General features: G+C 47.0%; 1 protein-coding gene across 1 annotated transcript in view; it reads left to right on the top strand.

The window, feature by feature from the left end:
• Positions 1-289: 289 nt before the first annotated feature.
• The window catches only part of LOC105563822 (protein toll), a 56,964-nt gene continuing 29,608 nt past the window's right edge, over positions 290-27,645 (top strand). The window contains exon 1 of the mRNA XM_012015755.1: positions 290-4,889. Within this exon, the coding sequence (XP_011871145.1) occupies positions 1,208-4,873 (3,666 nt within the window). The 5' untranslated portion in view covers positions 290-1,207 and the 3' untranslated portion in view covers positions 4,874-4,889. The remainder of the gene's footprint in view (positions 4,890-27,645) is intronic.

Below are 27,645 nucleotides of genomic sequence, written 5' to 3'. Positions count from 1 at the left end.
CGCACGGGGCACGGGGCCCCTTGGTGTGCGTCGTGCGTTACACCGTGGGGCGCGCGTGTACGCGCAAGAAAGACGCTGCTTCGCGTACGAAACGCAGGACGTCCTCGTCCTACCCCGAGGTCCTGCGGTAGGCGCGTGCTCACTCCACTTGGGTGCCGCCGCTCGCCGCCGCCGCCGCCGCCGCCGCCGCTGTGTGTGAGTGCTGCCGCCACCGGTCTCGGTGGGGGTAGAAACGATTGGTGGACGCTGCGTCGAGTTAGATGCCGAGGAGATCTCGCTCGTCAGTCGTGCGGTGGCCGTCGTACCGAGTGTTACGGTCTCCGTCGTCGTAGGGAGACGATCTCTGCTCCGATCTCTGCCTTGTCTGCGCGGTCCGCCTGCCTCGCGAAATCGTCCTATTCTCTTATCGTTCCCTCTTTCGCCCTCTTTCTCTCTTGATTATCCGGGATCTTGGAGGCTGATCTCTCGATGGACCCTGATCGGGAAACGGGGGAGCGCGCTTGCTTCGACATCGAGGAAGTAGTGTGATGTGCGGGATCTTGTAATGGCACATCTCGGGACGCGATTCGAGGAGTTTGCACGAGACGTCAATGTCGCGCGGATAACAGGGCACGTCTCCCTCCTCCAAATGCGGGATGTCGTAGCGAGACGCGACATTAGTTTGTCAGCGAACCACCGTAAGTGGATAACATTCTGATACAGGGTTGATGCCTGTTAAGCGACTTGGACGTGACGTGACTCCGGTAATCACTGTCGATCGTTCTGATGAACTAAGTCCGAGTCGAATACGGAATTTCGAGGACACCGCGAACAATAGAATAGCTTACCTGCGCCCGCGAAGAAACGTATCAATTATACAGAAGTACCCGGCGTCGAGCAAATCACCGGCGCTTTAAACGAAGTGATGTCATAGTGTAAACAATCTTGGATATAAGTTGGAGCTGCGTGATAACAGTTGCTAGATCGTACTGACGAACCGTCGTTGATTTATCGTGGGCTTTCGACGCCAGTCCGTAAAGGCCGCTAATCGAATCGGAGTGAATCTTGTACCGGCGGCGGAACGAGTGGTTTCAGTGACATGTCTCGGCCAGGCTTGCATGAATAGACGCGCAGTGGGCAATAACCGGTAACGTGACGCGGTTGCGAGGCGTGTGATGATTAGGAGACAGAGAACCGGTACCAAGCGCAGGCAACGAGTTCACTAAAGATGCGTGGGCTCGTCGGTCGGCACGAAGGTCCCGGGAGAAGATTGCTGTCGCTGTCGTTGGCCTATTACTGCCTGCTCGTGCCAGTGTACCACGTGCTCGCCGTGACCAGCGAGCTACCGCCGAGGCTCGATTTGCCCGACTATTGTTCGTGGGACTCGCGCCAGGATGGCGCGCTCACCTGCGTGCATCGTTACACGGGCAACGACTCGCTCAGGACGAACTTTTCTCAGGCCACGAGCGAGTACGTGACCTCGATGAACATAATCTGTGAGGACTCCGATCTGGACGACGACAATGGCGTGCTCAGCGTGGACAGTTTTCTTCACCTATGGCGGCTACGCTCGTTGAAGCTGACTGGCTGCAAGTTGGTGCATTGGCCGGCCAAGTTGCTCAGCAGTCTGCGCGATCTCCGTAATCTGACCGTTAGAACGCTGAACGGGCGCAAAACCAACTATAATCTGGAGCTGGAAAAGGGCGCTTTCGACAACATGCCGCAGATCGAGAAGCTCGATCTGTCGTGGAATAATATCTGGCAGATGCAGCATCCCCTGTTTTGCTCCTTATCGAACTTGGTAACTTTGAACATGTCGTGGAATTTGCTGAAGGATATCACGGAGCTCGGATTTCAAGATGTCAGCGAGGTGAAAGTATCCGAGAAGCATCCGCGACATCAACTGGAGTCCACGTCGACCCCGTGTTCTCTGGACGTGCAGTCGTTGGACATGTCGAACAATCAAATCTCCGTGCTGCCAGTCAACGGATTCTCGTCGTTGAAACGCCTCAGAGTATTGAATCTGTCCAGCAACGTGATCTCGAAGGTGGTGGACGAGGCTCTGCACGGGCTCAGGTCTCTCGAGAGCCTCGACCTATCTGGGAACAAAATCGTCGCTTTGCCGGCGGCGATGTTCCAAGATGCGGCCAAGTCGTTGAAGGAGCTGAGATTACAAAACAACTCTATTAGTGCGTTGCCCGGTATAGTGACCGATATGAATCAACTGGTCACCCTCGACTTGTCAAGGAACGTCTTGACCAGCATGTGGCTGAACGCGGACACATTCTCCGGATTGATACGCCTCGTACTTCTGAACCTGTCGTACAATCGGATTAGCAGGCTGGATCCGGCAATCTTCAAAGACCTCTATACTTTGCAGATTTTAAATCTCCAATTCAACGAGATAGCAACGATATCAGCGGACACTTTCTCGCCGATGAGCAATCTACACACTCTAGAATTAGCCCACAATCGTTTGACTTATCTCGATGCTTACTCCCTGAACGGATTATTCGCGCTGTCGCTGCTGGCCTTGGACTCCAACTTGCTCGAGGGAATTCATCCGGACGCCTTTCGGAACTGCTCAAGCATGCAAGATTTAAACCTGTCCGGCAACAATCTCGACAGCATACCGGTGGCGCTAAAAGACATGAGGATATTGCGGACCCTCGATCTGGGCGAGAACCAGATCAGAAGCCTGAATAAGCCCGGTTTCCGAGGAATGTCGAGCCTGTATGGACTACGAATGATCGGCAACGAGATCACTAACGTCACGCAGGAGGATCTCGTGGAATTGCCGGCGCTACAGATTTTAAATCTGGCCAGGAACAAAATCGAATTCGTGGAGGACGGTACGTTCGCCTCGAATCCGGAGCTCCAAGCGATACGGTTGGATTCAAATTCGTTGCAGGATATGTCCGGCATCTTCGCGAGCGCGCCCGGCCTTTTGTATCTCAACATGTCTGACAACATGATCACGCAGTTTGATTACAGCTACCTGCCTGAGAAATTACAGTGGCTGGATCTACATAAAAATCTTATTACGGATCTTGGCGTCGCGCCACGGAATATAAGATTGCAGACGCTCGATATGTCGTTTAACCGGCTAACGAGGATACACTCCCGGTCGATCCCGGATTCCATCGAGCTACTGTTCGTCAACAATAACTTGATATCCTCCGTCGAGCCGCAAACATTCTTCGCCAAGACGAATCTCACTCGAGTGGATCTCTACGCGAATCTGATCGTCAAGATGAACCTCTCGGCGTTCCAGCTTACTCCGGTGCCATCTAACAGGCAACTTCCGGCGTTCTACATCGGCGGAAATCCCTTTATATGCGACTGCACCACCGAGTGGTTGCAGAGGATCAATTCGCTCACGCTGAGACAGCATCCAAGGGTGATGGATCTCGAGTCCGTTTACTGTAGATTACCTTACGATCGTCACAAATCGTTTATACCGCTGCTGGAAGCCAAATCCTCGCAATTTCTGTGCACTTACAAGGCGCATTGCTTCGCTCTCTGCCATTGCTGCGACTTCGACGCCTGCGACTGCGAGATGACGTGTCCGACCAACTGCACGTGTTATCACGATCAATCCTGGTCGGCGAACGTCGTCGACTGCTCCAGCTCGGGCTACAAGACCCTGCCGGGCCGATTACCGATGGACGCGACGGAGGTTTATCTCGACGGGAACAACTTCGGGGAACTGAATTCTCATTCGTTCATCGGCCGGAAGAACTTGCAGATACTTTACGCCAACGACAGCAATATCATCGCGATCCGCAATCACACTTTCAGCGGCTTGAAGCGGCTGCTTGTGCTACATCTCGAAAACAACAAGATAAGCGTGCTCAACGGCGTCGAGTTGATGCCGTTGGAAAATTTGAAGGAGCTCTACCTGCAGAACAATCTCTTGACGTATATCGACAACGGCACGTTCTTGCCGCTGCGTCAACTGGAGGTCCTGCGTCTGGAGAACAATCGACTCGGCACTTTCGCCCTCTGGCAGCTTGGCCAGAATCCGTATCTAGTCGACATCGGTTTGTCCAGTAATCCGTGGAACTGCGAGTGCTCGTATCTAGATCGCGTGCGGGAGTGGATGTCCCGTAACCGGGCGAAGATCAACGACTGGCGTAGCGTCACCTGTTCTCTCGGCGTGCCCATAACTCTTCCGGCGAACGGATCGGTCATAAATTGCGCGGCATTAACGGGCACGACTTCCGTCGTCGAGGCGCATCCGCTGGAGGCTTATCTGCCGCTGCTGCTCGCCACGGTAGTGCTGATTTTCGCAGCAGTGGCTTTGGTGTGCGGCGCAATCAGGCATCGTCGTACTCTGAGAACCTGGGCCGCCAGCAGATGCGGTCTGCGGGCGTGCTACAAGACCGCAGCCTTCGAGGATCAGGAGAAACCGTTCGACGCCTACATCTCCTATTCCGCGGTCGACGAGGCCTTCGTCTCGACGATTCTCGTGCCGGGTCTCGAAACGTCGTATAGGCTGTGCTTACATTATCGAGATCTCGGTGCCGGCAGCAACGTCGCCGACGCCGTCGCCGAGGCGGCCGACTCTTCCAGGCGCACTATTCTAGTATTGTCGAAGAATTTTCTCCACGGCGAATGGTCCAGGTTCGAATTCAAGGCGGCCCTGAGGGACGCTCTCAAGGGAAAGGGCCGCTCGGTAATTTTGCTTCTGGTGGGCGGTGTGTGCCCACGGGATCTCGACGCCGATCTTAAAAAGAGAATCTCGTCGCACACGGTGCTGGTATGGGGGGACAAGTTGTTCTGGCAGAAGCTGAGGTTCGCCATGCCGGACGTGTCTCCCGTTCCCGTTTTAGAGAGACCCCTGCCGCTGCCGCCGCCGCCGCCACCTCCGGTGCATCATCAATGGACGTAGAGCTGCCGTTATTTAGGTGAGTGAGAAAGAGAACAAGCGTGTTCTTTCGCGTTTTACAATAGTATACGCGCTAGTATCCGCCATATAACAGCGGGTTTTATCAATTCGTACTCGACGTTTCTACGAAGCTATTCGCATACTAGAACAAAAACAGTGCGCTCCGAAAAGTATTTTATCACATTAAACTTTGTACGCTTAACTCGTAAAACAGGATTTTATCAAGATTCGATAAAAAACAGACTCGATATTACAAATCTAGAAACGGTTTTACAATATAACTCCGAATTGATCTTCCATATAGTATTTCACATGGTATATCTGATGAATATTTACATATGAATATCTATTGTATATCGTCCGCCAGATTTCAAAATGTCCGATAGTGCTATTATTGTTTATTACTGCATGAAGAGATTTTTATGCAAAAGTTATGATGTGGTATAGAAACGAAATATATTAAATAAATAACATTTGTTTCAATGACAACAATCTGGGAGGAAAATAAATATGACATAATGCTCGAAGTGCATTATGTCATATTTTTATTATTTCTTTTGGACGTTTTTTACCGTAAACGAGTAATAATTGATTCACAACTGTTATATATTTGTGATCGGACGTGATACCCGTACTTGTGAATTACGAATTTACATCCTTATATCTTTTAGCAGTTACGCAAATTTGGAATTCACATGGAATAAATTATATCATATCGCTTAGATACACGAATTTCTGATAAGCACGAGAGCAGGCATTATCTTCCTCAACAATAATCTTTCTTGGCGTAAGATCGCGAACACAACGCGCCTTTGTATCCTAAAATGAGAGTAACGTTGCTTCCGGTTGCTGAATACTTGCGATAGAAAGTTGGCTAAGTACAAAGTCGTTCGTCGTTAACCCAATAGAATTCATAATCGATGTTCGCGTGCCCATAAAAGCCCGAGCAGCGGGCGCGCGTGGTACGTATATAATGGTGACGGTTCAAATTATATATAATTCCTAAACGACAGGCTAACGAGGCGGTAGTCGTGCCATTGAACGTGCTTCTACGCGACCTGTAGCCCATTTAACGGCGACACATTTCGCGCTATTGTGATCGGGGGGCATGAATGAGGTCATCTTTCGGCGGTCGGTTTTGCACGGAACATATGGGTCGACGGGAAATATACGAAAAGTCGCATTAAATCCGTCGTTACATGTCCGCCAGCGGCCAGCGAACTAGGAAACTCCATCAATCGTCCGGACCATTTGTGCTCTCATAACTATTCTCACTCAATTAGCGATTAAGTGCGCTTTGTCCGAACCCGGTCCCCTGCCAGAAGCACAGGAGATCGTAAACCCGGCAATCGTTCATTCTTAAATGTCGATTCGGCAATCAGTCTAACGAAAGTCCCGCCTGTCGTACAATTGACGCGATTGTGATGAATTTATTTGCATTTTCGCACACTATTAATATAAATAGATCAATAGCGGTTGCACCCACGCTATATAATGAGTTCATTTCATTACAATTTACTCTTGGCAATGTTGTTTTACCGGCCAGCGTCTCTAAATTATGTGGTACTGGCAATAAAATTGCGGAATTATTTATATTCCAGTAAGTTGTACAATATGATTTTAAGTACATCACGGTAGAATAATGAAATAAACTTTGTCCTCGTAAAATTGCTAGATTTAGGATATCAAAGTCCTTGTTTTACTATGTCCTCAGAATCCATCAGATTCATGAAACATAATATCATCAAGGACGCAATACTGATTTTGACAATTAAATCTAGTCAACGATGGAGTGGGAGATAACTTGCAGTCTAAAAATTTTGATTACTTAGAAGCCGTGCTACAGAATTTAATACGTAGGAACTTCTTAGGGTTGAAACTCTTCTAGAGTTGAAAAATTTTGACCATTATATTTAGTTAGATATTTCTCTTTTTTTGCAAAACAATACCTTTTCTACAATAGTTTTGTAATAAAGCATTCTGTCTTTATCATAAAGTAATAAAAAAATCTTTCTTGCTTTATTTAATTTAATATGATAATTAAATTATATTACATTTTACTCGCTTTATTTTCATACATTCTCTGAAAGGAAATTTTAACCGCAATCATTTAGTGGTCGTAATGTAATATATAATTGTCTAAAATAACTCATTATTGCACATTTAACAGCAATTTTATTTCGCATTCTGTTTCCCCCGCATCGGGAAATGATGAGCAATTTCGTGATCCGCCTGCTCGTCCACCCGACTCGTGCCTTTGTAATCACCAGCCGAATAGAATTATCTCTGTCGCGCAGATCGGCAACGTGGAAAAGGGAGGCCGAATGCGACGGACGTTACATTAAAGCCAGCGCAACGCGCGGGAAAATTAGGAAAGTCAATTGATCGTCCGATTCCCCGCAATCCCGCAACAATGCCTTTCTCCCCTGACCACAGACTGCCAGACAGGCTCTCGATTTTCTTTGTATCAGGTGACCGGCCATTCGCCGCGTTAACTTTCCGCGACACGCTTCAGTTTCAGCTGTTACCCGAGAGCTCCGCGCGAAATGGTGGTCATGGTTTGAAAGGGCGAGCTGAAAATACGAGAGGGGACTGGGGAGGTGTCCGAAAGGTCCCTTTTTACCCCATAAACTTCTAGGTTTAGACCACGCGCCTGCGTGAACGACACTTTCATTAAAAGCTAAGCCGCCGATAAGCTGCATCGATATCAGCTCCCCCCCTCTCTCTCTCTCTCTATTTCTCTCCCAGCGGGATTAAGCAAAGAAGTTATTTAGCCGGAACACGGAAATGCTTATTGTCACGTTAGCTCGCCAGCTACCCGTCTATTCTCACAGTAGTGTGTGCCGCAGCCGTTCACTTCCTGCCGGATGGACCGCAAATGGATGCGATTTGCGAAATCTCGAGACAGTTGCGCGGAGAAGTCGAGCGGAGAACGCTGGTCGCTTTCGCCAGCTTCACGAAGAGAAACGATCTCGCGGCATTTTCTTTTTCCTTTTCGTATTTTTTTTTTATTGTGATTTATCGCGTCCCGTACGCCTACCGTTAAAGGCGGGATTTCGTTGTCAGTTTCGGTTTCGAGTATGATGTACGACGTCGCGGCTGGAAACAACTTTTTATCGATTGAGCTATCATACGGTAGTCCGTAACGAGCGTTTAAGCACCCGTCGCGCGGCAATTCGACATCGCTGCGCCATCGTCGTCGAACTCGGGGCCCCTTTTCTCGACTTGGGAAACTTACGGCAATGTAGAATAGGACTCGTTAAGGGTAGTTCCTCGCGTATTTTCGGTGATGGGATTTCCGAACGTTCGCGACCTTTTCCCCACCCCGTGCGAGATCCGTCGGGGAAACCATTTAACTGCTCGTCGCGCGATAACGTCATCGCAAAGGTAGGGCCACGGAGCTTTTCAATCTTGGTGGAGAAAAAAAAGGAACGTGCCGGGCGGTCGCAAAGTAAAACGCCTTAATAGAACTCGCGTCGACGGAAGAAAGTACTCGAATTGTCTACGAGAGAGCAGGTAGAATCTTCGATCGTAGGTATACCTGCCTGCGCCGTTCGTTCTGTACTTGACAAGGGCGCGCCCGAGTCCAGAAGACAAATGGGTTCGCTGTCGACCTTGCATACTCTCTCGGAGAAAAGGAACAAGAAATTGAAAAGTGATTTGTATACTAATTCGTTTCTCGCGAGTGGGCGAGCATATTTCGGCGTTCTAGGCGTACCCTTTCGGCGCGAGACGGCCGTTCATTATGGCCCCCCATACACGCCACATCTTAGTCATATTAGGGAAACAAGTGTAGCTGAAATATGCTCTCAACCTTCCTCTAAGCGCGCGTCTCCAAACGGGATTGCAATGTCCCGAATAATGTTGGATTAGATGCTGTTGCGTATCGTAGGGAAAAAAACACACACTTGAATGTAGCATGTTAAGCTATCTTTAAATCGCCGCCTAGAAAAACCGAAAAAGCTACACGTCATGGCTAATACTTGCGCGCTAACTTCGTGTTGATTTTTGCAACAGCACGATCTCCACGCTTCGTTACATGTCTTATCCGAAATAGCGCTCGCATACATAATCTAATGGATTACGTGTCTAAAAGTCACGCATCGTGAAAGGAAATAAGAGTGACGGCGGGTCTGCTCGAGTAGTTGAGCGCGCGAGTTTTTCGTACGTGCGATGCAGGTAAATAAGGGTGAGCTAGACCAAGCCGGTAATCGATCCTCAGGAATTCCTGCGAGAAAATGTATCGCGAGAGACGAGATCTGACGATGGGAATGGCCGGCCATCCGGGGGATGCAAGTTTCTTAATTATTAGTTTCATAATTACGCCCGAGTTAATTGTAATATCGCGAACTCGGTATATATCTATTATTTTTTCTCCGTCTGGATCGATTACTTATTCGTGCTCGTCTGAAAGCATCGCGCCTCCAAATTAATTACAGTAGATGCTACGTCTTTAGTATACCTTCGCTCATTATAATTTTCTACACGTTGTACAAACTACGCGATAAACTTTATGGCACGTATTACGAGGAAGATTATATCTGAGCGTCAATTATGAACGCGTTGAGAAAGAGTTGCATCGTTAATCAAAATGCGAAGATCACAGCAGCGTACACCAAACGGACGAAATCGGAAGAAAATTGATTAACGACACGAGTGCTAAGGGATTCGAAAAATTAAGAATAGTAACAGCACTAAGATTAGCGGAAATTCTATATCGACGAAATCAAAATAGAGCAGCAAATTGCCTCACGGTTCTATTTCAAGATTTATTCTGTATTAATATTACTCGGCCTTGAGAACTAAAAATATGTTAAATTTATTCCCGTTATATTATTACCTCGCTGTCTCATATATTTTCATATATCTTCGCTAACTAGATTCATTAATATTACAGATAAATGGATTATCAATGAGAAACTTGGAAGACATTTATATTTATCGTATTTAAAAGATATTGCTCTTAATTACATTAATTTGATATATAACAAATAATAAGTATTACTCAATATCATAAAGCCAGGAGGTATCGACAAAATTCGTTTCATCGCAGACAATGCTCGTTCACGCGTACGTTCGCGACTCGCGAGAGAATCGATTCTCACAGACACGGGAGATCGTGCACGCGTGTACCGACATCTCGGGGTATGAGTCAATGATCCGGAAGACTTGTCCCCGGTGATTCTCGAAAGAGCGACTGACGAGGGACGACGAGGGCTTTCGCGTATCGACGCGACCATGGTATTACGTTTCCGAGATTGGCGTATCGCTCGCCAATACACCGCGGGTGCATTGTCCATCGTCGTCCTTGTCGCCGTCGTTGTCGTCGTCATCGTCGTAGCCGGCAAAATGCATCTCGGAAGCGGCCCCGAGCCCTCTTGCCCTTTCATTGTCGGTTCGACGCGCGGTGTTTTACGGCAAGCTTCCCCGTTCTTCCTCCACTGCATTCCGAATTGTACACCCCGCTGTCGTATACCTTCGGGAGGTCCTATTCTCTCTCCGGCTGTTCGCCATTGTGCCCGCCTTTAGTGCGGGCTGCCGTCGGAAGCCGGTGGAAATGTAACTCGTGATGCCCGTGCACGAAACGAGTCAAATAAGCCGGCGACGAGTGCACCTTCTTCACAATACCCGGGAAAACTCCCGAGAGCGTCCGACGTTAACATTTCAAGCGACGAGGCCGCTCGTAAAAGTACAGTATGCAGTCGGTTTCGGCTTTCGCGTTCGGTGACAAAACGCGTTATCGGCATGCAACGTTATCCGATTAGCCGCAGAATGGATAAATAATGAGGCTCGTCGATGAACCAAGTGATCGAATCTCTTCGAGATAGTAGTCCGATCTGTATCGCGTTGTATTATTCTATGTCGCTTAGGCACTTAGTTTAAAACTACGAAATCTCTTTCATTTTATTTTTCAATTACGATTACCATGCCAGATTATCAAATCAAATGCACTTTCTTGCTTAGCAAAAGCTTAGGAATTAGCACTCGATTAACTTGTCTCTGGAATCTTATTTTGTTAGTTTACAAGCTACCGATATGTCGAAGTTTTATTTAAGGAAAGAGCGATTCTAATTCAGCCGGGGGAATCTGCCGAAGATGAGATCGGGGATTTCGAAATAGTTTGCGTGTCGCGAATGCGTGGGAATGCGAAAAGGAAGGCCTAGAAAGAAAGCTGGGAATTCACGGCCGTGACGTTTTCCAAACGAGTACGCGCGACGGATCCGTTCGTTTCGGAGGAGGTGACGTGACGCGCCGAGTTATGCGGTTTTATGACGGCGCGGCGGCTCGCTGCTTCTTAGAATCTTCGCTAATCTTATCGGGCGCTGCCGGTACGCCCGTAAAACACCTGCATCCGCGCGACATTCGAGGAGGTCGCGGAGAGAAGAACGCTTTTATAGTGCTTTTAGCTCGACTTGTACGCGCAGCACTGTCATCGTCACTCCGCGGCTTTTCTCTCAAGCCCGGCGCGCGACGCGGGCGGAGGAACGGGCGCGGGGCAGCGTCCCAGTAAAACCGTTAAACGACTTATCTGGCGGTGTACTTGGTCAATTTGGAGAGAGCATCCTCGCCCTTTAGCACCCTACGATTTTCTACGGCCGCGAGTACCGCTAACGCCCGGTATATAGCCTTCATCCGGGTCCTCCCCTCCCCCCCCTCCTCCGCCCCGCGTCTCACTTAAGCACCACTCCGACTTTTAATTCGCGCTGCTTTTCATCTTATCGCGCGGCGCTTCTCTCCCTCCTTTTTATTAGCGTTTCTGACTCGCCCTTTGCGCTCACGGAGACTCTTTTTCCCTTGAACAATGGAGGCGGGCGACGGCTCGCGCGGCACGACACGACGCGATGCGACTCGAGGGGGAAGTGCTCTTGAAAAATTTACGCGGCCCTCCTTAGACACTCGGGCGCGATTTGTATACTTTACTTCGACCCCCTTCAGCCTCCGCTCAGCCACGACCCGCGGAGTCTTAATAGCAAAATATTTGCCGTATTAATGGATTCTTCTTGTACGCGGTGAAATCCGTATCATCGACGTATTTACACACGTAAAGATAACGCATGAATGTATAACGGTGCTCCGCGCGCGAATTACACGCACGCCTCCATCTACGCGCGATCGATGCGCCGCGGAACAGAGCGGTTATGGATATATAAATGCCCGGCACCATGAAATATGGCCACATTCACTACCTTTTTCTCCCGGTGTGCTTACGAACCACTCAGTGGTATATCAACGGATACACCGTTCGGTTGTGTTTTCCCCTCGCGTGTCGCCGACTTAGTGCCGAAGGAACGGATGTGACTCACCGCAAGGGACCACGCGAATTTTCGGTGGATTCATAGCCACGCATAAATCGATACGCTTCCGCCATAAGGTACGGGGCGGCGGCGCGGTAGAGCGAGAGATAGAATTCTTTTTTGTACGCTACCTCACGTACGCGTCCCGCGAAAGCCCGATTCCCCCTCCCCCTCCCCCCCCCTCCCAACCGTACGTGATTTACAAATTTACGAGTCAGAGTTAATTTGCAATTTACGCGTTGCGGACCCGTGCCGGTTACAGCGGGGTAACGCGGTAACAAATATCGGAGTTAATTCGCTCTCGATTCCGCAATAAACGAAGTTAGCGCGCGGGCATGCCGGCGATACTCGGCGAGGGGCCGGCCTTAACGCGAATACCGAGTGAGAAAAGGGTTTCGTGTGTTATGAATGAAAACAAGGCGCGGAGCCGCGCCGTATGTACGTGTACGTACCTACATGCATACGTGCCGTTTTATCTCTAAAACTAGAATACTTTGCCGCGCCGCTGGCAGAATGAATCTCTTTCAGATGTCTTGCGTCCGCTTTTCGAGCGCTGCCACAAAAGTACCTCGAGTTTCACCAAGGAAACATTTACAGCTTGTATAATACGGTGTATAACTACTTCCATACATTAAAAAGAAGCTTTTGAGACACGGTTTGGAGATCGAGCTGCACTTCGAGAGAGAGAGAGAGAGAGAGAGCTGCAAGGGAGAAATCATAAATTCCTCGCAACTTCAATAGACACACATGACTCTCAATTAACATTCTAGACTGTCGCGTTGTTCAATACTTATTTTGCTCGAAACAATTGAAATAACCGGCCGACAACTTTTCTGTGCAGCCACGTTATACGGGATGTCTCGGAAGGAATGGTCGGTGTTCTAGAAACATGATCGTACACGCCATTTTAAACACAAGTTTATATAAGCATCAAAGAACCGAGAGCGCCCTTAGGTCCGAGCAAGATGTAGCCCAATAATTGTAATCTAAAATGTGAATTCGCATACCGTTTTCCACCTTGGCCTGCGCGCCGGTTTCACAGTTTTGTTTAGATGAAATCATTGTCGTCAGTAAATTCACGTATTAAATCGATAAACGATTTCTAATTATTTAAAAATGCAATATTCAGCATTCAACACCCCCTCCCCGTACTGTAAAGAAATCTTATCTCTCTTTATATAAACATGCATTCTATTCTGGTCGGTTAAAAAGATACAGTGCGTTCAGTCGAAGAGCGGAAAAAAACATTTAAAATGGAAAATGGGATACGTAAACACATGTTTGTATAAACTTTCTTCCTGGAATACCGACGATTCCTCCTGAAACATCCAATAAACTTAATATCTCTGAAATTTCATACGCGAAAGTTTTCGCAAGCAGCGCATTATGAACTTGGCTATACGCGGCCTCGGGAGTTCGTAAAGAGCTATAAATAATACCTATTGTCGTACGAACGTCTCTTAGCGCGAGTTACGCGATTCGTAGGGCGGCACGCATGTTCACCGGCGCGGTTTTCCAAAGTGCTTACGCAGGTGACGCGCGACGCAATGCGACGATTTTCCGCCGCGCCGCCGTGTAATTAACACAACTGTAATGCCGCAACGTTGCGGCCGAAGTTTCAGGAATGTAGAAGGCGGGTCAAGTCTATTACGGTGCGACACAGCCGGCAATGGCAGACTAATTACTGAAGCTGCGAGCGGCTGACGCACGCGTTGCAACGTCGTCGTCGTCGTCTTCGTCGTCGTCGTCGTCGTCGTTGGTTAGGCAAATGCCGTTGTTGTCGGGATTATTACGTATCTCGCTTGGTTTTAAGTAGGGCACACGTCTCTCCGCGACATCAGGCCCGCGAGTCAGATTTCCGAGCGCAGAAAGGACAATGCTGTGGGAGATGACGGGCAGTGGTGCGCGACATTAAGAAGAGGTGTAGTTCCGTATAAAATCATAACGGAGCGCACCGATGGAAATTCGGTCGAGCTGTGCTAACAGCAGCTGCAACGCGCCGAAGAGAATTCCGAAACGCAATCAATTTATCAGCAGCGGGTGCGCGAACGTGACCAGACTTAAGCATATGGCCGATTTAACGATGTCGGCCGGGGAAAGGGATCCATGACTACTCTTAGCGCCGGGAGATTATGCGTTCACGCTGATCCTGGAATATATTTTCCACGTCCGACACAAAGCTGCGAAAGTGCGCGCGCGCGCGAGAGAGAGAGAGAGGGGGGGGGGGAGCGAGAACGAGCGAAAGAGCCACGGAGACGCGGGCGCGAAAGAGAGGAATGCCCCCAATTATGCACCGCACCAGCGACGAATTTGTTACGGCGCGCATTGTTAGCCGAACGTAACAATGAGGGACGTCGCACCTCCCTTCGCCGGCCACGTCCGATGGGGGTGGAAATTTTCGAATTACCCGACGTACTCCTGTCGGGCTTGCGTCGGCTTTCACATCGATTAGCCCCGTTCGAGCTCCGGCGATCAAATTTTCTGTATCGGTGATTTCGCGATTTCATAGGAGCGCGTGACTTTCGGCGTAACGAGTCGCATGCGCATTTAAAAGTCAACGCGTTTTTTCTTTGTGTATCGATACAAAGGTCTGATTTATAGTATAAAATTGGATAGAATGCAATTCTGGCTGGTATATTTTTAGAGGAAAAACTCCCCGGGGAATTTTACGTGCGGATTCACAAGTTCTGCATATTAATAATAAATTGAATAAAGATATGCAATAAATAGCGATAAAGTTGGATAAAAGTGGAACAAGGAAGACAGTCTGAAATTGAAAATTGCGATTATTTTACCATCTATTAGCTTTCATTTATATTTATATGGGAATATACTTTTCCATCGCAAATGTGAAAGAAAGTTACGATAAACTTCCGACCGAAATTTCATTCTCTCACTCTCACAATTGCCCATAATTGATAGTTAAAAATGTACAAGAATGCGCGGCTGAAAGGCCATGTGAAACTTATGAAAATAGAAAGCCGGCCGTTCTAGCGCTGAACAATCAAGCTGCTTAGGAAGCTGCCTAGATGTTAGGAATAGACTAACATTCATGCGGGAGGATGCAAACGTATCGGATCTTGGTCACATTGTGAAATTCAGTTTGAAAAGAGAGAAATTTGTCGAGGACGCCTCGCGATCGGCGAATCTGGAACGGAAGACGGGTGTACCACGGCGGATTCTTTTCAAAGAAACTTTGGGATTCGCTCGGCGGAGTCGAGCCCCACGTCGCTCGTTCTCATACCGGCTTCCTCCTTAACGTTCTCTTGTTATTTCAATTGCCGTCTCTCTTACCTGTCACCGTAGCGTTAGTCTGACCGAGACGCCTGAAAAGAGCAAGCGGGAAGCGGAGAATTTTCTGCGTCCATTGAAAGTAAGATAAGCGTGAGCGGGATCCGATGCCTCCGGGGGCGGGGGTGGAGGATGGTAGCTCGACAAGGGGGGGGGGGGAAAGAAAGAGACACGGAGAGCGAAGGAGTCCTTCGTTCTCGCGCATGATTTTCCCTCCTTGGGAATCCGCAAAATGGAGCGCAGTGCCTATCATAACATCCTCGTTTTACGGTAACAATGCAGAAGTAACAAGACATTCGCCGAAGGACATCGAGCGTGAAAAAATAACGCGGGCGGATGATTCGCGACGGAATGCTGGCGGACAGGAAAAACAGCCGCATAATTTTGCGGTCTACGCGGGCGCGCTGCATGAGCAGCGGAATAATTTTATAATATTACCGAATGTTTTTAGAATTTTTCTGTGCTGCGGAGCTCAGCTATTGTCATACCGAAAGCAAGAATTTTTAAGTTTTATTCGTTTTGCTTAAGTATATAAACGGGAATGCGTAAAATATACAAGACTGCTCTTTTCGCAAACGACTGGTCTATCAATACATTTACGTACATCTCGCGAGTATAAAATGATGAATTCCCAAAACCGAAGCGGAATTTTCGAAACAGAGAGAGAGAGAGAGAGAGAGAGAGAGAGAGAGAGAGAGAGAGAGAACAAAGCTTCCTCTATGAGAAAGCAATAGAACTTTTATTAATTTATTTCTCGTATTTTTTCCCATGAAAATATCTTTGTTTCCGAAATTTGTACAGTAGCATACGCGGTCTGTGCAACAGCTTCAACGCGAACAGCATAAGATAGGGAGCAACAAACACAAAGCATTTGACTGGTCTGCTGGAAAAGAAAAAAAAGTTACACGCAAAATAGCCGTTTCCCGGATATAATCTAATTGGAAAAAATGCGGGAAATGTTTCGAAGGTATTTACGGGCGCAGAGGCAAACTGGCAAAAATTGCGGCGGAAGCGAAAAGTCGAAACGCGATATGCTTGCTACTCGCGGTGGAACGAGTCGTCATTAGGGTCTTTGAGCCCGCGGACGAAATTACGCTCGGATCTCCGTATGATCTGCGCTTTATTATATCCACTATGTAATTTTCATTCCATCCGTTCCACTTTGGACTGCATGCGTGTCTTCGGTCCGTTAGATACTTTTTAACACGCATTTCCCGCGGCATTTTCTTCTCGATGCTTTCCTCCTACGTGTTTTAAGCGTCGTCTTTGTTTTAGTATTCCCAGTTAATTGAATTGATACTCCCTGTCCAGTTTTAAACAAGGAAGACGAAGACAGAGGGAGAGAGAGAGAGAGATAGAGAATTTAAATGCAGATAACATGTTCAAACATCTCGCTCGTAGTAATAATATTAAAAGGAAATAAAATTAGTGAGGCAAGCGAATAAATTTGCAACGAAATTAAACGATTATAGAAGAGTGATGGAGAGCTACGCGGAGCCTCTCGATATTTCTTTTCTAGTTCAATAGTCCAGGCATGTAGCCGTAACGGAATTCTTAAGTACAAATTTAAGGAGCCTCAATCGGTTCGCGCCGCGGACGAATAAAACCGAGGAAAGTTTCGATTGATTTTTCAAGCTGAATTCACAAGCACTCATAATCCAAAGTTTCGAGGGTTCCGAGAGAGGAACAAAGCGCGGGGCGAAATGAGATCCCGCGACGGAGATAGCCGGGGACCGCGTGGTGGGAACCGCGGAAACAAAACTAATGTCGTTAGCGTAAATTTTAAAGAAAATAGAGGGGAAACTCTATTTCTCTTATGGGTCCGCTTTAATTAATAACCGAGTATATATTTGCGCGTTCGTTTGTACAAAGAGCTTGTACGCCGGGGAATAACGTTTTACGTCTAATATATTTACTCTCTCGCTCCAGAGTATATTTACATTTATGGAAAATAAGTGCCCCGTGCAAATCCTCTTTACTTAAGGATGGAGACGCTTGCCGTTCGATACTTTCGAGAGATTAAAAGTTAAACAATCGTCTGATTTCCGCATTAGAAATTATTGCGAGCAAAAAGTGGAAATATTTCGATGCTTATCGAAATGAGTAATGTACGGAATCGGGTTACGCCACGATCCTCCGTTTTACTCCGGCGAATGTGAGTCAAGGGCCAATATGGCAATAGGTTGATTGATAGGCTAAATTGGAATATTTAATGAGTACGCAATCCATCAATTGATCGCCGTGGAATCTTGTAGATTAATGAATCTTTATTGAATAACAACTGTTCCAAGCGAGTCTCGTGATCCGTCCCAGGCATAGCTCTTGCGCGATATTTACGCGGAAATACCGTCGTCGTCGCTGGCAATTGCCTTCCACGTTTTCATTCTCCCTTTGACATTAATTCCCGTGCTCGGGGAAATTAATTGGCGTTACACCGCGGGATATGCATGCCGAGTGCCGCCGTAATTAATAAGGCACAGTAACGGCATAGAAAACGAGCTAGTGGAAACCGGCTTGGCGGCGGATGATTAGCCCGGAGGAAATCACGGTGCGATAGCGCAAGATCTCGCGAAACAACGATCCGTCGTACCGGTTTTTACACAATGTCGCGCCGTTCTTTTTATTGCGGGTCGGCGCGACGAGAACCGTGCGTTCTGTGGAGAAAGAGACGGACGGACGTGCAGGGAGAAAGAGAAGGAGAGGAGAGTGAGAGAGAGAGAGAGAGAAAAAAGAGAGCGAGACAGGGTAAAAGACGGGAACAGAAGCGGACGAACAACGAGGCATTGTTCGCCTCGCATGAGATTGGTGAAACAAGGATTACTTTACATGATGGTGTAGTGGTCGCGCGCATTAGGCAGGTGTTACGAGACAGTCTCGTAATCTCGTAACAGAGTTTCCGCCCGGCGCAATAATCGTTAGAACCGCGCATAATTGCGACCATCGTACGCGCAGTTTGCATAGCATTTCGTTACGAAGAATCCCCGATTTTATGATCGCCGTCCGCGATGCCGCGCACGGTGGCATAAAAATAGTTTGCGCCCGATCCGCGAATATCTTCGGCGAGAGACGTAGAGAGCGAGGCAGCCGCGTCCCGGAGCGAAATTTTCCGCGTTCGGCACCGGTCTGACCATTCGGTCCATCAGCGTCCGTCGGTGAAGCCCGCGATTGTAGAGGTAGATCCAAGTTTGCTCGTGTAATCGCCTTGTTTGCGGTATCATCCTTCGTTCTCGTCGCCCACGCGGCCGAACTTTGCCATACACGGACGCCATAAAGCCACGTGTAATTGTGCAAACGCGTTGGCGGTATAATTGAAACAGGAGCCGGAACAGCGAGGCGGAAACAAACGCATCTCAACACTTATTCGATTATTCGTGCGAAAAAATGCGCTAATTAACTCCGAAAGCGTTACGTTACGCATGCACGCATGAGCTTGGAAAAAAAAATTTTATCTTGGCTTGGCAACGATATTTTTGTAGGTAACCGATATCTTTGGCATGTTTACGTCATATTCCACCGGATACTGTGATATTTATTGCCGAGCTATAAAAATCTTTTAACATATAAAAGACCGATATTAACCCGTTGTTCTGTTATTTATAAAAATTATTTATTCCAAAGATAGAAAAAACGCATATAATATAGAAGACACGAATTCTATGTTTTCTTATTTGAGCGAAGTAATATTTTTTAGTTTAGAACAATTTGCTTTATTTTTACTTTAAATTTACGAAAAATGAAACGGGTTAGGGTGCGTCCAAAATTAAAAACGACGAATAAAGAAGGAAATTTTATTTATGCAAATATCCGGTACACTTGATCTTACAATTAGAATTAAAAAAAAACAACACCACTCCTTTAATGTACAATACATTGTGTCTTCTGAAATATTTTCTACGTTTCAAATTCATCTATAGCATTTATCGCGGCAGCAATCGAGTATACTCGTCATCGAGCTACGTGAAAATACCTCTTTGTAAAATGGAATCCGAAGCTTTCAATTGTGCGTAAATAACGGCGCCACTCATTAATGCGACAAACTCGCGCCATTATACGCGAAACGCGAAACGTAACACGGTCAAAAATGAGCGATAATGAAGCTCGGGCTTTAAACGTACTCGACGAAAACTCGATTACCGATGCATAAATTCGCCGCGTCGGTTAAACTCGCCAAGTATGCACACATTAAAAAGTGGCTGTGAAATCGGGATTTATCCCGCACCATTGGGATTCGACTGCACTTTATGAGAGGGAAGGGTCAATTTTCCCCGAGTATACCTGAGAAGGTGAGTGGCCGGTCTCACCTTCTAGCCTTTCGAAAGTAACGCGGCACCGTAACGTGTTTGCCATCGACCCAACGCTATCAGAGTGTACATCAGTCGGGCGAATGACATCTCCTCGCTTCTCTTTTTTTTTTTCCCTCGTTGCAACGACCGTCGAGGTTGTCCCGTGGCGGCAATATTTCGCGCGCATGATTGGACAAAAAGCAGCCTCGAGTGGTCTCGGGGAGCGGAAGCGGGGAGAGAGCGGGTGCATGCCGCGCGAAGAGGATCGGAGGGAGGGCAGATGCTCACTCCGCAGCCTCACGCCCCGATACAATGGGGCTGGATGTACGGGGAAAATAATGGCAGTAAACCTATGGACCGACTCAATAGGGTTCCACCTTTCTCCTTCTTTCCTCACCGCTGCGCTCCATCGCGATACCTCTTCCTTTCGCTTTCCTCTTGTTCACCCACTCGTTTGGTCCTGCTCTTCCTCGCTGCCTGCCTCCTTCCCCCGACCCGGCTTTCTCTCTGTTTACGCCAAGAAATCCGAAATCGCTATATAATACGAAAGAATAGTATACGCTATATAATAGTATATCTGCGCCCCGCGATTTTTCCAGCAAACATTTATGCAGCTTTCGACAGACGTAAAGCGATGGTAAATACGTATGGTATAAAGAGCCGCAAGGACCTCCCGCACGCTATTCGGCTGCCGCTGTATTAATTCGCTTGTTTCGAACCTTCGCTCGTTCTCGCTGTCAATACTTTTCTTCCGTCTTTTATTTACTTAACAATTTTCACACGGAATTAATACTCGAGAACACAGATCTTAACTGACGTACCGCAAATAAGTGTATGCTGAAAATAACGTTTAATTTACGCTGGCTTGATATTACTCCCCGATTACCACAATGATGCATCTCCGTCCTGCTATAAAATTAAGCCCCACTGTTATTATTTGCACTCGCCGTTTTTACCTGGTGCGTCATCAGCAAAAACTACAAAAGTTGCACGAATGTAACAGATATCCACCTTGGTCGAAGCGTCTCACCTTACCTCGGGATCTCTTTCATCCTCGTACCTTTCCACGCTCTCCTTTCCCCGTCGCATTGTCTTTTTCGTCCCGTCCATCCGTCTCGCTCGCTCTCGCCGCTCCGTACTGCCTGCCAGGTCAGGAGAAGGCATACGCCCCGGCATTGTGCTGATCCTGAGTTACGTCGTAGCCGGCAATTGTGTCAAGTTTACGGTCGAGCGCTATTCCATTGACTGCGGCGTATGTATCTAATGCGTGTCGCGGCATGAGCGGCGACTCACTTAGGAAGGGCAGGGTAGGGGGGGGGGGGACGGCGAGAATGCAACGTGGTTCGCATCAAAGGAGGAATTACTGGGAACTAGTTTTCTATGGCCTATGCGCCGGCTTCCTTAGGTGAGGTAAGGTCAGAAGGATGATTCTATTATAAGTTTCGCCGGCTCATCGGGCTCTTTCTCCCCCACCCTTTGCCCTCCCCTCTCGCTCTATCGCCCAGCTTCTCTGTCCTCCTCCCTCGTTTGCCGTATCGCCGCGGTCCGTCCCGTTCGGCCGGCACGTCGGCTCCTACAAATTGCTGCGGCCATCGCACTCGGTAGCGCTTATTCCATCAGCGGTATGATTCATCTTTTTCCGGGGTATAATGTATTCCGCGTTTCCAGCCCTTCCGCTCCTTCTCCCCCCCCCTCCTCCCTCCCGGCGTTTTATTTTCCTCCGCCTTTCTGTCCTCCCGTTACATCTCTCGCCTTCCAGCAGCCCCCTCTTTCTTTCCTTTCCTCCACGTCGTCCTTCCCCCCCGGTTATCCTCGCGCGCACGTATAACGACGAAATTTCAGCTGTCACGCCCGTATTTCCCGTCGCCCATTAATTAACAGCTATCTCGCGTTCGTTCGTTTGACATCCGGCGCCGGCAGCTCGCGACACTGCCGGGCAAAGAGTTGCCCGTCATGCACGAGACGACCCGAGATCGCGTGAGAGTTCCCTCGCATATCAAATGAAACCGGGATTGTCGGCGTCTTTGTGCGCATCTGGTTTGCTGAATCGCGAGTTAATTCACCAGTTGTCATGCAACTTTTCAACGCGGGAATTAATACATTCGTGATCACATGTCGGTGGCAGGATCCACAACTTGTCGGGCAGATTAAGGGAGGAGATTGATACGTTTGATTGCCGGTATCGGAACTCGTTACATACGAGAAATTTTGATACGGCGAAAATATTCCGGTAGCTCATAGCTCGCAGTGGCAAAAATCACACAGCGGATCGTTTACCTTGTGTTTATCGATAAATCGAGCATAGAACGAATAACGTTGGCGGTTTGATTCCCGTGGCGGTTATATGTTTTGCCTACCAAAATTGAACCGAAAAAAAAAAAAGATTTGTTTACTTAACAGTGTCTACCACTTCCCACTGCATCGTTTGTTTATTTTTTCCGAAACAACAAATAAATGCATGCATTATTTTCAATTAAAAATGACCGGCGTACAATTTTTCTTTTAAACGCATAAAAGATGTGTTGATTTTATATATTTTTAAATCTGCGAAATTTAACACCGAGTTAATTTCGTTAAAGTTTAAAAATCATGTATATCTTATATATTATTTTTATATTTTCCTAATGTCTTGACAAAATTTGTATTGCATATTGTTTAATGTCTTAATCGGTTAAATAAGACCGTCATTCAAACAGCAGAAATTTACGCGTTATCCAGATATGGGTGACATGGCACTTAAAATGTTAATGGAACAATCAGAATTGTGAAAATAATTTGAGGGAGTCTCTCGAAGTGTATTAACGCAATTATATTCGCAGGATTACGTCGCACCAATAAATGTAGCGAAATAAATTTTGCGGCCGTAAATAGGTAACCAAGTAACGAATTTTCTTGAAATTGAACGAGAAAGGCTGCAGCTACGAAGCTTTCAATTGCAAACCTTTTATCTGAGAGTCGTATTAATACGACAGTACCTCGTAATAAAAATGTTAGGATTAGCGAGCTCGTGGCAATCTCGGTTTCTTTCGGTTCGGCCTCTATTATCTGTGGTTGCGCCGTCGAGAAAAGTGCGCGAGGTCTGATACATCCTATATAGATACCGGCGGTTATAGATGGCCGTGCGATTCTCGGGCAACAAATATTCGAGTATCTCTTTTCCTCCGAGGAAACGCGCCCAGGGGTCCAGACGGGACGTGACCAAGATAACGAAACGTGGAGGAGGCACGTTCTATTCCACTGGCTTCTCGTGGCGAAGTCGACGCCCGGCATTTTAGTGGCGCCGAAATCTTGAGGCCACCGCATCTCCCGAACTTTCCGGTGTGTCCCTACGTAGTGCAGCGACCGGTGCCGGCGATGGTACCGGTGGATCCGTGACGGTAACGTCTTCTCGTTCGAGTATATCTTCCTTTTATGCGGCGCGATACGCCGCACGTGGTGCACATCGAGCATCGCCAAGAAATATTTATTGGACCTCATCCCCGCGCAGAATTCTTACGAGTTTGACGACGCGGCTCTCGCACGAGAGGCGCGAGCGTAAATGTGAAAAGTATGTCCGTGCACCGTGAAATTACACGCACGCCATAATATAAGATGAAAAGTAATGTTGATGTAAATTGCCGACTGCGAGATACCGTAAAATGGAATTTTACCTGTAACGTTGCACTGGCATAAAAAAACTTACTTTGACACGTGATATCGTGAAAATTAATTAATACAGGATAATTAATTAATAAAGGATTTTTATGTGTATTAGAGAGGAAGGGAGGAACGCGCGTATAAGCAAATATTTTCTTTTATATAGAAAGGAACTTTTATTTATTACGCAAAATTACGGCTACATGCAATTACATTAGCAACGTAGAGACCAAGTAATGCTTAATAATGCAATAACCTAATGGATACATCGCATTATGACTCGCGCTATATATTTAATTATGCATAATCCGTAGGTAAAAAAATATCACATTTATTTTTAGTTATGTCCATTATCTGTACGCTTATATTATGTTCCGTAGAACAATACGGTGGTGGCTCATTCGAGGCGTCTCGCTGGTCCAGACGCCCACGCGCCATACTTATGCTCTTATGTAAATTTGTATGCGATGGGCTTTTACGCTCAGCATCCGCGGTACAGTTTTTTTCCTTCCGTCGCTTCCATGGCAACGCATTAAATCGATGAGGGATTGCGACGTTTTTGTCGTGCTTACTTCGCGTCATTATTTATACGTTTGTTCTTGTACCGCGTGTAATTTCCGCACGTGAGCGGGAAAGTCTGGAAGGAAAAATCGATTAACGCGCGGCTGGGGTCGTGCCAAATTTTAAGACGGCGCGCATATTCTCAAATCTAACACATTTCGTGTCCAGGTATCGAGTACTTGTCGCGCCGAGAGCGATCAAATTTCCATTTAGAAAACGATAGATTTCAGATTCGAGGTTTACAAGAGGGGTCTAGAATATCCCACTGTAATTACAGCAGGTTAATTAAACGTGAAGTCCGAGATGGACAGTCAACGATAACAAAAGTTGAAGCCGGGCGGTTTTTCTCCTCGCGTTCCCCAGCCTTTCGCTCGGCGCACATTCGCATCAGACGTACCTAGCATAAATGACAATACTTGAAATAGTACAACTGCTTTTTAATGGAAATATCTCAAACTTGCTGCGCAATCTATTCCCACCCGTTCTCTCTATTTTGTCAGCTCGCTCTCCAAAGTTACGGGTAGATATTGGTTTGAGCGCCATCGCTGCTACATCGTGCGGTCCGATGCGAGAGAAACCGCGCACGAAACTGCGGCGCGGCATTTATCTAGCTAACCGAGCCGTGTCTGTCGCCTGGAATTGCGATTCGTGTCCCATTGTACTTAAACAGTCCGAAATGTCGCCGGTCGATTTAATTTCGGGATACGGCAACTATTTCCATTTACGAGATTTATGCTTACCGCCTCCGCGCCCCGTCGCGCTGCCTCGCGCAATTGCTTGTTCGCGGAAAATATCCGCGTCGGGGAATTTTACGACGCTCTATTACGCGACGAGAGAGCCGATTTGCTAATGTTTATTAACTTTCCGGAGGACGCGACAGGCGAAAATTCTCTTACACTCGCGAACTTCGGAGCGACTTAGAAGTTGCCTTCGCAGTCAGTGTCCCAGATAAAACAGGACGGAGACAATTCTCTGCCCTCCGGCAGGATAATGCTAAACATCGCCAAAGTGCAGTTCGACGTTTCGTCCATTAGGCACGGTGCCTAGAATTCCGGGACGTCGGGTTCGGAAGCTGAAAAAAAGGTGTTTATTGAATAAAAAGTAAAATAGAGAAAAGAAAGTGCCGCGATTAGTGCCGCTAGCGAAACTCGCGGGCCACGCGACAAAACGATTTTAAGAAATATCGCGCGTATCGCCGTGTTATTTCGCGCGCGGATTAACGTAGTGGCCATTCACGCCGAAGACTCGCTCGATATGTTTCCATGATCTCGTCTCGTCGGTTCCCACGTGAATCTGCCGTCGCTGCCGTTCGCGCTGCGACGCCGAGGAATTCCCGCATGGAACGACCGAACGCACGATTATGCGACGACCGGGAATACAAATATCTTTATGAATTTAAAATAGCCCTCGTAAATTTCGCGGGAGGATACAGTACGGATGTGTCGGCGGTCGTCGCGGGCTATGCGTCTCCCCCTCCTCGCGCCTCCTCCGCCGACTCGTCGGGAAATTTATTCCTCGGCGGTCCATTGCCATCCGAACAATAACGAGCAAGGGGTAAGTCTCTAGATACGAACCCCCGATCCATACATGGCCCCTCTTGATGTATTACTTGGAGTAAATGAAGTATTCGTACTACGGCACGGGAAACGGACACGTTTTCCCGTAATGGCGTATTCAGATTGTCGGCGAAGGGAGCGTATTGCACGCGAAGCGCCGCTAACGTTTAATGGCGACGATAAATTCTGGTAAATAGTTTATTAACAATTTCACCGTCGTACTCTCCAAAAGTCAATCAGTGGATTGTCACTGAAAACAGTGAACACTCGCTGATTCACAGTTATAAGTATACCGCTGCGTTTTTCAGTAGTATACTTGTAATTGTGAATCAGTGACTGTTCACTGCACTGAGAGACTCATTTTGTTGAATAAAACAAAATTTAGTTTACTCAGCTGAATTTCTTGTTTGGATATGAGCAAACAAATCTTTCAGTTGATACAACGATAAAATCTAGTTGGAAAATTTGGTTATATCAGCACACAAATTTGGTTGAGTGAACATGCGCAGAATCCTTGTATAATATTCAACCGAGGGGTAAACCGCTGAGGGCATTGTGGTGTACAGGTTTGCGGCATTACTAGGCATTTTTTGGACATTAGTTTGGGCATTAGGCCTTGCTGGGGCATTATAAAGATATAATAAGATAAAGTAATGCCCACTGGGCATTAGATTTTGGTTAACGGTTTCCCCCTCGTATTCAACTAAACGATTCAGTCAACAAAATGATTCAATGAAATTGTTCCGTTTCATTCGACAAAATGGATCTCTCAGTGTGTTTTCAGTGATGGTCCGCCGATTGACTTTTGGAGAGTAAAGATTTTTGCAATTTTATTTCTTGTCACACACGCTCATCCCACGTTTCGCCACAATACTCGCGCGTTTGATTCTCCATTTGATTATATCTGCCACAGAGACAAAGGTTCCTTTGGATTTAGTATTCCTATTTATTTGATCGAAATCTGTTCCATTGAAACAACATATGCTTATACAAAACGTTATTTGATTGAATAAAAATTTAGTCGTTTCACTCAAACAATCTCTATTATTTGATAGAAAAGACACTATTGTTTCAAGTGATATCTTTCAATTAAATAATTATATTATTTGGCCAGGCGTCTATAAAGTTCGGTGCTGCCACTAGATGGCCGCCGAACTCGTAAGTAAAATCATCGAATGGTCTATTCTTTATATCTGAACATAGTGCATTAATTCAGTGTTCATCTTTCTTTTTCTAATGAAGAAAATATTATAATAGAGGGAAAAAGATGTATGTATGTACATTTTTTTTCACATATTTTCTATCAAACGACAATGTTGTTTGAATAAAACAGTAATATCATTTAGATCACGGACTATACCTTTTGTTTCAAACAAATATTTTATTTCAGACGAAGTATGTTATTTCCAATTCAAACAAATGATTTGTTTGGATATAACAAAATTTATTAAATCCAATGAAATCGTTTTCTCTGTGTGGCTTAGCTGCAAAATATCTTTCCCTCTATTATTTATCGCATTCTGATAGCATACTTGACGGTACGTTATCTGTAATTTTTTTTTCCTTTGAAAATACTGCAGCGAGAAAATGGAAAGAAGTCGTTTTTGGGCATATCTTAATCTATAAACTCGCTGCCGCGACTTATGACTTTCCAAAGGGAGATCGATTTTCCATCAAGCGTTAGTATCGGAGCGTTTACAGCGCCATTTTCATCACCGTTCCGTCAATATTCTGATAACTTTATTACGTTTTTGCGCAGCACTTTTATAAGGTCGTATTGTGCCATCGCGAGCCACTGCGGTCGTCGAAGGGGAGGAGGGTGCGAGTTACGTCGCGCGCTCCAAAAAGGCATAAAGCTAGGCGCGCGCGGGGCTGTTAAGGTCGTCGGCGCGAATAGGCGCGCGCCGGTCCCCCTTAATGCCGGCCGCGCGGCACGTGTCTGACCATTGAAATCGGAAAATCATAATCGCGAAAAGTTTTTAATGCGACCGCCATCTGGTCCACGACAGGCGCCGGCGGTATTGTGTTGAATAAGGAGGAGGGGGCTGCGACGGGGGGGCGAAGATGAGTGATAACCACTCGACGACGAAGAAAACTGCTAAATTCCTGCCCGCTCCGCCCCCGTTGGTTCTCACGAAAGACCCGAAAAAGCC

Source organism: Vollenhovia emeryi, unplaced genomic scaffold (assembly GCF_000949405.1).
Source record: "Vollenhovia emeryi isolate VEMERY1.0 unplaced genomic scaffold, V.emery_V1.0 DF939171.1, whole genome shotgun sequence".
NCBI lineage: Eukaryota > Metazoa > Arthropoda > Insecta > Hymenoptera > Formicidae > Vollenhovia > Vollenhovia emeryi.
Note: the sequence above shows the minus strand (reverse complement) of the source record. Positions and strands in the feature narration are given on the sequence as shown.